Source organism: Macrobrachium nipponense, chromosome 32, assembly GCF_015104395.2.
Source record: "Macrobrachium nipponense isolate FS-2020 chromosome 32, ASM1510439v2, whole genome shotgun sequence".
In the NCBI taxonomy this organism is placed as follows: Eukaryota; Metazoa; Arthropoda; class Malacostraca; order Decapoda; family Palaemonidae; genus Macrobrachium; species Macrobrachium nipponense.
In genome coordinates, this window is record NC_061094.1 from 59,060,772 (window position 1) to 59,072,960 (window position 12,189).

At 33.8% G+C, this 12,189-nt stretch overlaps 1 protein-coding gene across 1 annotated transcript; it reads left to right on the plus strand.

Annotated features, from left to right (window-relative positions):
• Window positions 1–9,106: 9,106 nt before the first annotated feature.
• LOC135207515 (mucin-2-like) lies at window positions 9,107–11,486 on the plus strand. Its single transcript, XM_064239336.1, has 2 exons — window positions 9,107–9,264; window positions 9,734–11,486. The coding sequence occupies exons 1-2, from the start codon at window positions 9,226–9,228 to the stop codon at window positions 10,454–10,456; spliced, it is 762 nt and encodes a 253-aa protein (XP_064095406.1). The 5' UTR covers window positions 9,107–9,225; the 3' UTR covers window positions 10,457–11,486.
• Window positions 11,487–12,189: the final 703 nt, after the last annotated feature.

A 12,189-nucleotide genomic window follows, 5' to 3' on the forward strand; every position in this document is an offset into this window, starting at 1 on the left:
AAAGGGTGTAATTATTCTTCCTTTAAATACAAGAAAGACAGACTTATTGAGATTAACATTTCCCACATTCTTAATCCACTAACAATGTTTACAACATTCTCATGATTTAAAAAAAACATACATCTATTATAATTTGTCTGTTTTGATACAGGAAAACCTTCTCATAACCTGCATTGTTACAGGGATTCTGTAATGCCTGTTTATACCACTTCATACCTGATTACTTTCGTGTGTCACACTGACCGAGAAATAGTCCTTTGGCAGCTTAGCCGAAGAGAATGAGCTTCTTGATAATTGATTAGCTGATTATTTTGTCTCTCGTATCCTTCAAATTATTTCTTGCGAATGTAAATTGCACCATTATGCCGTTGCTCGGTTCAAGTGATTCATCGTTATGGTATATACATCTTCAACATTTTCTAATGCCTGATTCGTAAGCGTATGTATAGAATTTGTCATAATGATAAATCGGATATGAATATGCTTTATTTTTTATAGAATACTTGCTACATTGTAGTTAAATTGTGAAAGGTGAATTTTAGCACGCTTCGTTTTCACAAATGACCTCAAATACATCTGCATAACATTGTTCTTTTGTTCAGCACAAATGAAAAATTTGTGTAAACTTACTTAGTTGAATTTAAGCGAAAGTGAACAAGTACGAAGAAACCAGTGCCACAATTATGGAAAAATGAACAAATCTGAAATAGTCAGTTTAGTAACAAATAGGATAGGTGGAAATAGCTCTTCAACAGAAGGTAAACAGAACGTGAAGCAGAGGCTGAACAAAATTAGAAAGAGAGGGAAGCAGAATGTGAGGAAATAGGTGAAGAAATAAAACAAGAAAGGTATACGTTATTTGCCTATGCAAACTTTTGTTTTATGTTTAATAGCTAAAAAATACGCCTAGCCCATCACTATACCTGCAAGTATTCTGATTTATAGCCAGATTATTACGTTAGATTCATAAAGAAAAGAAAATAAACTTTGCTGTAACCAACTCGAGTTCAGTGGAAAGCTCGCTCGAAACATTATAGTTATCCTTCGAAATAAGCTCGACCTGTAAATAAAAGAAAACGTAATATTTTTAAACGATAACTAATATATTTTCTCCTTGCATTTCAACGAGTAAGCCTATATTCACCACCAACAACTTAGATATAGACTACTAAATCATATGAATAAACTATACCCACCTGGAATGTTGGGAAAATTGAAAATCTAAAGATGTGATGATAAAGTGGTTGTTGTCTTTATTATAATAAAATTTTGAAATGACATTAAACTACTGGTGTGTTTTTTTTTCCATTACGAAGCCAAGTACAACGAATATACAAGGTTAGACCTATAATAAGCGTGTGTAGAAATTCTCACACGAATTAAAAAAAAAAATAATGTTTATCAAACCATTTGATGTCAAATTATTTCATACACATTCCAGAAACTTCTTTATCATCTCAAGGCCAAACCATTTGAACAAACAAAGAGTGTATCAGTGCAGTGAGAGATTAGAATATCCATTGTTCTGAGTTTGGTCCAAAATACACCACACTTATCATTAAGTGATGGGGAAGACTCAGGTTTCAGTCTGTGATTAAATCACTTTCCCTGAGAGGAGAGAGAGAGAGAGAGAGAGAGAGAGAGAGAGAGAGAGAGAGAGGGCTGATATGCTTTTGACAAGTGTCCTACACTCTCTTCAATTTTGTGACTAAAAATTAGTATTTTCAAAATTCGTAAGTCATGTCAAACTGTAAAAAGTTAGTAACTTGATAAAAAAAAAAAATAGTTAATTAACTGCATTCATCACATGCCAACTTACTCTCAGTAGCGGATTTAAGTTGGGGGCGGGCGGCCCACCTGGTCACGTGCCCCAATCCCCTATGGATATGAATAACCGTACATTGTTTTCTTTCAATAAATCATTATTAATAGCAAAAGTGTGCATAGTTAATGATTATTTCAACAATAAAAGCAACAACAACTATGTGTGGGCATACATATGTAAATATTGATCTATATATGTATCGTATGTGTGTACATGTTATATATACATTTATGTATCATTTATGTATATATACATATATACATATATGATAATCCTAAGTGGGTCCCACAATGAAAGATTTCTAGATCCGTCGCTGCTAACCCTTCGTCAAAATTATTATTATTATTATTATTATTATTATTATTATTATTATTATTATTATTATTATTATTATTATTATTATTATATAAGAAGATGAACTCCATTCATTTGGAACAAGCTCACCACAGGGCCACTGACTTGGAATTCAAGCTTCCTAAGAATATTCCAGGGTTCATTTGAAAGAAGTAACAGACGGCAATCGGGAATAAAGAAAGAAGAGATCAGTTATTGAAAAAGAAAAAGAAATAAATTGACAACTTAATTAATAAATAGAAAGAAATTTAACTTTGGTTTTTTTTTTTGTTTTTTTTGTCATTCATTTGGAACAAGCTCACCACAGGCCACTGACTTGGGAATTTCAGCTTCCTAAGAATATTCCGAGGTTCATTTTGAAAGAAATAACAGACGGCATCGGAATCAAGAAATAAGAGATCAGTTTATTGAAAAAGAAAAAGAAATAAATTGACACTTAATTTAATAAATAAAAGAAATTTTAGTAAATTTTTGAAATATTATCAATTGTTTAAAACTTTTATGATATTATTATTCTTATTATTTATTTTATTATTATTATTATTATTATTCTTATTATTTATTTTAAAATTAAAAGGAAGGGATCAGTTATTGAAAAGAAAAAGAAATAAATTAACAAGTTAATAAATATAGAAATTTAAGTAAACTTTTAAAATATTATTATTATGTTAAAACTTTTAGATATTATTATTGTTAAAAATTTTAGATGTTATTATTATTATTATTACTTATTATTATTATTATTATTATTATTATTATTATTATTATTATTATTATCATTATTATTATTATTATTATTATTATTATTATTATTATTATTATTCAGAGGATGTGGAACAAGCTCACCACAGGGGCCACTTGACTTGAAATTCAAGTTTCCAGGGAATATTATGGCGTTCATTTGAAAGTAGTAACAGAAGGTTATAGGAAATACGGAAAGAAGAGATATCAGTCATTACAAAAGAAAAGCAAACTGATAAATAAATAGATACAAATATAAGTAAATTATTAGAATTTAAGGGAAACTGCTTTTAGGGTAATAATAGTGAGTTGCATCTTCGCTTCAAAGCAAGGCGACAAAATATAACCGAATTATTGGAAATGTTATCAACTTACCACCCACCTTTATCAGTACAGTCCCAATTGATGTCAAAGTTTCTAGAAACAAACAAACAAAAAAAGGAAGGGAACATTCTATTGTATACAGCTGTATCAAGTCACAGGAGAGAAAGAGCGATAAGGCATTGGAAAAAAAACATTTATATCACGGTATAGTTACGCCCTTTGAGATGTACTTGATAAGTCGTCATTACTTCCTTTTCGCTACTCTCTCTCTCTCTCTCTCTTGTTGTTGTTTTGGCTTTAAAGAATTAATGATTGTTTTGTTTCTCTTTGTACGTGTAACGTTTTTGTAATACGTTTTCTCAAACAAGAACGATATATATGTACTCACAGCACACACACACGCACATATGTATACATACATACATATGTGTGTGTCTGTAATTGTAATAGTCACAATGGTATTAAAGTTACATTTGTATCTGGTAAAAAAAAAAAAGTACCTATTATATATATATATATATATATATATATATATAATATAGTATATATATATATATATATATATATATATATATATATATATATATATATATTACCATATATATATATATATATATATATATATATATATATATAATATATATATATATACATATCTAATAAAAGGAGCCCTTAAAACACCAAAAATATAGAGAGAATAGTACTATATTTTCAGATTGCTGTTTCCAGCTTCAGGTAGATAAATGAGAAGAGTTTACAGAAAAGGTGTATTTATACCAAGAAGTCCATCCACAGGCAAGCCAATTTAGGTCACCCCCGCTGATAATATTCCTTTAATCTTCTTAAGCATTGGTTGATGAAAACCTTGTCAATCGTATCTGAAATCCATGCTCCTTTTGAGATGTTCATTACCTGCCTCTCTTTTATTAAGGCCGATTCCATCATTTGACTCTTGTACCGGCAGTTGCTGCTATAAATTACACGTGACAAATTCCAGTTTATTCTATGGTTATGTTCTTTATATGGTTGAAAATAGCTGAGTTCTGTTGTCCATACCTAACTGACCGTTGTGTTGTATTAATCTCTGAGAAGTGATTTACCTGTAAATCCGATGTAAGATTGGTCACAGTCCTGGCATGGGATTTGGTAAACCCAGTGTCTGGGAAATGTCTTTTGTTGGACGTTAATCAGGGATTTGGCTAAGGTGTTTGGGTAGGTAAATGCAAAAGGGTTAGATTTTCAGAGAGTCTGAGTCACCTTCTTAATCGTGTTCAGGTGTGGAATTTTTATTTTATTGTTGGGTGTATCTCTGGTCTTGTCTTTAGGGGGTCGGTAGAAAATTACGTTTCTTGTGAAGTGCTTTCTCAATATATGGTCAGGATATTTAAAGACGAAAGTTGCTTGCGAATTAGTTCAAATTCTTTTTCCAGGAAATCTGGGGAACAAATTCGTAAGGCTCTTAAGAACAAGTTGCTGGCTACACCTATCTTGATAGCAATGTCGTGATAGCTAAAGTAGTGAAATGTATGAAAGTGAGAACGTTTGGTTTTCTGTATATGGTAGTTTGTATTCTGCGTATCTCTCTGATTATTAAAACATCAAGAAAAGGAATTTTGTTGTCTGTTTCCCATTCAACTTTAAATTTGATGCTGGCACTAATGCGTTTAATTTTGAGAGGAATTCATTAAATTGCCCCAACCTATTATCCCAAAATGTTAGAATATCATCCACATATCTCATCCACAGCATGTTTTTTGGGTTTTATTGCATTTATTACTGTAGTTTCAGTATTTTCCATGTACTGATTGGCTAAAACAGGACTTAAAGGACTACCCATACTACACCCGAATTTTTGCTTGTAGAATGATTCCCCGAATGAAAATACGTTATTAGATGCACATAATTCAACTAACTTTATTATTTTGTCAAGCGCCAATGGGAAATGATCTGAATAGGGGGATAATTTTTCCCTTAAAAACTGAAGAACGTCCTGTACTGGTACTTTTGTGAATAGGGAGTCTACGTCAAGGCTTAAAAGTTTTATGTTGTGAAATGGTATATGTGCATCTCTGAATTTGTGACAAAAATCTTCCGAATGCTTAATGTGACTGGGAGAAAAAGTGCCTAAAAAAGGGGAAAGGAGGCCAGCTAACCATTTAGAAATTTTTTAATTGAAAGCTCCGGCACATGAAACGATGGGTCTGAATGGAAGATTGTCTTTGTGAGTTTTGGGAAGGCCATAAAAGTAGGGTAATTTAAGATTAATTACTTTAAATTTCTTAATAGTTCAATATTCTTTTTGTCTTGGCCAATTAATCTTACTTTCTGAAAAAATTCTGTGGGAACGTTTTGGAGGGGATTTATCGTCAGTTTGTCGTAAGTGTTTGTGTCGCTAAGGAGCTGGTAGATTTTGTCGAGGTAGAAGTCTTTGTCCATTACTGCGATTTTGCCGTCTTTGTCGGATCTACTTATTATAACATCTAACTTTTTTAGCGAGTGGATGGCTATTATGAATCTACGGGGAACAGGATATTTCTTATTTAGGTCAGTTAAAGCATTTAGTAACACTCCTTTTAAACATATCTCTTCACGGTTGTAGTTTTTGTCAGATATAAATTTATCAAAAGCCACTATGAAGTCTAGGTTGTTTTTGCGGTCTGGCATAAGGGCAAAGGATAAGCCTAGATTTAAAACTAAATGTTGATTTACAGTAAGGGGGTTGTTGGATAAGTTTAAAACTTTGTCTTGTTGCTCAAGATTATTCCATGCGCTATTGTCTATTAAGTTATTTAACTTGCGTAAAAGTCTGTTGGAATGAGTCACGCTATTATAGGCAGCAAGGTATCTGATTTCATTCTGTTCCGACATTGCTGCCTATAATAGCGTGACTCATTCCAACAGACTTTTGCGCAAGTTAAATAACTTAATAGACAGTAGCGCATGGAATAATCTTGAGCAACAAGACAAAATAATAAGGTTAGTTGAATTATGTGCATCTAATAACGTATTTTCATTCGGGGAATCATTCTACAAGCAAAAATTCGGGTGTAGTATGGGTAGTCCTTTAAGTCCTGTTTTGGCCAATCTGTACACGGAATACTTTGAAACTACAGTAATAAATGCAATAAAACCCAAAAACATGCTGTGGATGAGATATGTGGATGATATTCTAACATTTTGGGATAATAGGTGGGGCAATTTTAATGAATGCCTCTCAAAATTAAACGCATTAGTGCCTAGCATCAAATTTAAAGTTGAATGGGAAACAGACAACACAATTCCTTTTCTTGATGTTTTAATAATCAGAGACACGACAGAATACAACTTTACCTTATACAGAAAACCAACATTCTCACTTTCATACATTCACTACTTTAGCTATCACGACATTGCTATCAAGATAGGTGTAGCCAGCAACTTGTTCTTAAGAGCCTTACGAATTTGTTCCCCAGATTTCCTGGAAAAGAATTTGAACTAATTCACAAGCAACTTTCGTCTTTAAAGTATCCTGACCATATAATTGAGAAAGCAGTTCACAAAGCAAACGTAATTTTCTACCGACCCCCTAAAGACAAGACCAGAGATACACCCAACAATAAAATAAAAATTCCACATCTGAACACGATTAAGAAGGTGACTCAGACTCTCTGAAAATCTAGCCTTTTTGCATTTACTTACCCAAACACTTTAGCCAAATCCTTGATTAACGTCCAACAAAAGACATTTCCCAAGGAACACTGGGGTTTACCAAACTCCCATGGCAGGACTGTGACCAATCTTACATCGGAATTTACAGGTAAATCACTTCCCAGAGATTAATATCAACACAAAACGGAGTCAGTTATGGTATGGACAACAGAACTCAGCTATTTTCAACCATATAAATGAACATAACCATAGAATAAACTGGAATTTGTCACATGTAATTTATAGCAGCAACTGCCGGTACAAGAGTCAAATGATGGAATCGGCCTTAATAAAAGAGATGGCAGGTAATGAACATCTCAAAAGGAGCATGGATTTCAGATACGATCGACAAGAAGTTTTTTCATTCAAACCAACGCTTAAGAAGATTAAAGGAAGGTTATCAGCGGGTGACCTAAATTGGCTTGCCTGTGGATGGACCTCTTGGTATAAATACCACCTTTTCTATAAACTATTTTCATTCATCTACCTGAAGAGGGAGACAGCAGTCTCTGAAATATAGCACTATTCTCTCTATATTTTGGTGTTTTTATGGGCTCCTTTTATTAGATGGAATTCTGTTGTAACAGAACATTTTTACCAATCATATATATATAATATATATATATATATATATAGTATATATATCTATATATATATATATATATATATACATATATATATATATATATTATATATATATATATAATATATATGTATATATATATGCGGGTCATATCACATTACATATATGCATACATAGGGCTACAAATGTCCTTTATATCTAATTCGCTCTACCTCGGAATTTAATATATTTTTCATATATATTAACGGAAATTGTATCTCGATGTATATATATATATATATATATATATATATATATATATATATATATATATATATATATATATATTTATATATATATATATATATATAGTAGATATATATATATATATATGTGTGTGTGTGTGTGTGTGTGTGTGTGTGTGTGTGTGTACCAGGCGGTGATCAGACAGGTATACTGAGAAGGGTTCCCTCCCAGATAGAAATCCCAGGTTCGCTAAGAGGGTCCCGTTAATGTCGAGATAAAGGGGAGTATAATATTTCTTCGTATAGTAAGTTTTTCTCGAAAAGCTCTCTGTTCAGATTCACAAGAGCCAAGTTAAGTGGTTTTCCCATGCTATATCTGAGTTTTTCATCAGAAATGGACAATAGGCGAATTAAAATTATTAAAAATGTGTAACATTGTTATGCTGTCTTATCTTTTGTGAATGCAAAAGGTTATGAAGTTCTCATATGCAAAAACAATTGAGAAAACCTAACCTATCCTACAATGCCGTGTCCTGACATGAATAGACGTTATCATCCTAACCTAACATAGGACGCTGTGCCCTGACCCGCCTGTGGGGCCATCACTGGATCTCCCCCCCAACCCACCAACAAAATTAACCCTGAATATCCCTGTCCTCCTACTTTGCGTACTCCCAAAAATAATCTTATGTACGTTTGGGTCTGCAAACAAGTTTGCCCATTCGTATAAAATTCTTTAAGAAATCGTTAAGCTACTATTAATACGCGTGAAAAAATTATTTTCTTTTCCCGTTTTCGTGTGATTTAGTGATCCTTTTATTTTTAATTTTGTAGCGACCAGAAATCTATTTTTCTCTTTTAATAAGTGGTCCCTGATTATCTCTTAAACGACACTAGGTCTACTGGGACAACGTGACGAAATTAGGGAATAACAATGAATAAGTAATCATACATGAATAGATAACAGAACAAATAAACGTGTGAATAAATAAGCTGATTAGTAAATAAACAAAATCAACAGGCCTTCATCGCGTTACGGTGCAAAATCGGAAATGCGTGAATGCTTTTCATTGTGGTTAACTGATACCGTTATTTTTATATATTCCATTGGTTCTTGGCGTAGCGTTTCCTGATTCATGCATGAATAGATAACAGAACAAATAAACGTGTAAATAAATAAGCTGATTGATAAATAAACAAAATCAAAATCAACAGGCATTCTTCGCGTTACGGTGCGAAATCGGAAATGCATGAATACGTTTCATTGTGGTTAACTGATACCGTTATTTTTACATACTCCATTTGACGTAGCGTTTCCTGATTTAGACTCAGCAAACAAAAGGAATTCGAGCCCCCTGTGTATATAAAAGCCACGATTCCGCCTTCCTTGCCTGCAGTCAACTGCAGTTGCTCGACAGGTGCTGGTTGTTACTTAACTTAACTGTTTCCAGTTCCCAAAGGGACCCAGTCTCCTCTTTTTCCAAAGCATGGGTGTCCTCAGATTGCTGACTGGAGCTCTTCTCCTTGTAAGTGTTCCTTTCAGTATTGCCTTGTTGTACGCTGATTCTTTTCATCTTCATTGTATAAAAAATACACTCAGTTTTGTTGTCGAGAGTACTAAGGTAATCCCAGTGTTAATTCACGCTTTTTTCCATCAGCCTAAGCAAACTTATTTTTTGGCACCTCGGAAACTGGTTTGATTCAGAATAAAATAGGACAATTTCGAACAAACATAATCTAGTTAGAGCTTTTCAGCTGGAAGTAGATGCTAACTTTTTCTCCTTTCATCAAAGAAATTGTTTTTTTTATCACTGAAGTCACTGATTCACTATTAAGCTCCCCACCCTTATTTTAAAGTAACGTTGACTAAGCACCTTCGCTAACCGAAATAGGTGATATACTTTTATGATCTGATCCTATGAGCCTCTCTTGTCTCCTTCAGTAACCGCGATAACTTATAAGGTGAATTGTACTCTCTCCCTATTTCCGCCACAGATCTACTTCACCACCACCGTAACACCACGGCTCCATGGAAAGTCTTTCAGAGCTTCCCCAACAATAGCCAGACTCCCAAAGGCCACCCCAACTCCTGAGTGCATAGACACTGTTACCTGTGGCTCCGCGAAGTTCGTGGCCAAATGCGTCACTTGTCGTCCGGAGTACTTCTATTGTCCAACACCTGGCGGTCCCCCAATTCTCGAGGAGTGCACTTCTGACATGGTATTCAATCCTGACCCCAACTACCCGAAGTGTATTTTGAAGAGCAACTGCCCTTACCATCCCCCCTGGACTCTTCCACCCACTCCGCCACCTCCCACAACCGCTCCACCTGCGACTACTACAGCAGCTGTTGTGACAACTGCTGCGCCTACGACAGCAGCTGGAAGTACAATACCTGGTACTACAGGTCCCACTGCGGCTCCAGGTAATGGCACCACAGCTGCACCAGCGACAACTACAGCAGGACCAGCGACAACTCCCCAAGCAACGACAACAGCTGCTCCAACACCTACGCCTGAATGTGTAGATTCACTCACATGTCCAGCGAGCGGATTCTACGCTCAGTGCGTCACTTGCCAGCCAACTTTCTTCCAGTGCGCAGCGGCGGGTAGTGCAGGGGTTCTAAGGCAGTGCAGTAGTGGAATGGTGTTCAATACTGACCCTGCTTTCCGTAAGTGCGTCCTGGCCTCCAACTGCCCTTACCATCCACAATTTTAGAATTAGCACCACTACCTACCAATCAAAAGTATTCCAAGTTGTCTTTGCCCTTTTCACAGGATCTTGAAACTTGGGCATTAATAGGTGTGGATCATATTTCATCAGGGAATTATCATTTGTACTTAGCCATCTTGCTCTACCTTTGAGAACATCAACTATCTGCCTTAACTTTAAAAGAATGTTCCCACCTGTCCTTACCTTCTCAAATCACATCAACAGGTTACTGCAGTCCAGAAGTATAATCAAATCCCCTTCCTATGAAGACCATACATATCTATCTACATTGGTGTTCTTAAGTTCCACAGACTGTCCTGACTTTCCAAGAATATCATCCTTATCTTCAAAACCTTCCAGCAACTACCCTGGGCAAGCTGCTCTTTCTTCTTCTTCTTCTTCTTCTTCTTCTTCTTCTTCTTCTTCTTCTTCATTTTAGATACCCTTAGTCAAATACCTTAATAATGTATTATTATACTAATATTTTTCCAGTATGATCATCTGCCCGTTAAGAATACAAAATTTCTAAATCAGTATTTCACTGTTCTAAATCAGTATTTCACTGTTAAGATACTACAAAATTTCTAAATCAGTATTTCACTGTCATATTTTTTTTTATCCATAGACTGGGATTTTAACCTCCAGTACTTTGTGAATGTTTCTGTCAGATTCTTTTCTTTATTCCACCAATAATTTTACATACTAGAAGTAATAGGGCAGTTACTAAGAAATTGTCAAATTAACTTTGCTTTCTCGGTAAGCACACTTAATTTAGCATATATCAGTGTAAAAAATGTAAACAATTTTTCATTTACAAGATATGCACAGACTCAAAGCTAACTTAGCGAGGATTGTTTAGAGAGAATAATTATTTATATTATAATTTACAACAGCAACTCTATGTCATTGCTAAGCCTTTTGAATCTTTTCAATATAGATTTGCCTCTGTAATTTCTGTCATACCTGCGTTTTCCATCAATAAATACTAATACAAACTTCGTTTGATGTTTAGAACAATAGTAAATGCTACAAAGTCTTTCTGGCGTTTCTTTACTTCCCTGGGTGGGATAGGTGGTCCTATATATTAATCCTATTTTGGTGCGAGTAAGCTCCATAGTGTGATGAATTCGATGATGATGGGTTTATTTTGCGCTTAATATTCAAGACTGTAAAGCAGGCAGATATATATATATATATACATATATATATATATATATATATATATATATATAGAGAGAGAGAGAGAGAGAGAGAGAGAGAGAGAGGAGAGAGAGAGAGAGAGAGAGAGAGATAGAGTAGATTATATATATATATATATATATATATATATATATATATATATATATAATATATATCTATATATATACTATATACTATATATATATATATAGCATATAATATATATATATATAATATGCATATAATATATATACATATGTATATAAAAAACATGTGTATGTATTTATATGTATATAGATGCATATAATGTATATACATTATATTTTTTATATATATATACATATATATATATTTTATATATAAATAAAGGGTTTTTTGTTTTTGGCCACGAAGGAAAAAAAATGAAAAGCGAGATAGCCAAGCACTTTCGGTCTAGTTCGACCTTTACTCAGGCACAACTGATCTTACAAAGGAAAAACATAGTCAAGGTAGGCTTAATATCCAAACTGACACTACAAGATTAGCAATAAGGTCGATTTCACTCTACAGAAACGAGGAAA

Coding starts and splice junctions, on each gene's coding strand:
- LOC135207515 (XM_064239336.1), top strand. CDS start 9,226: ATGGGTGTCCTCAGATTGCTGACTGGAGCTCTTCTCCTT. Junction 9,265..9,733: donor TGACTGGAGCTCTTCTCCTT/GTAAGTGTTCCT, acceptor TTTCCGCCACAG/ATCTACTTCACCACCACCGT.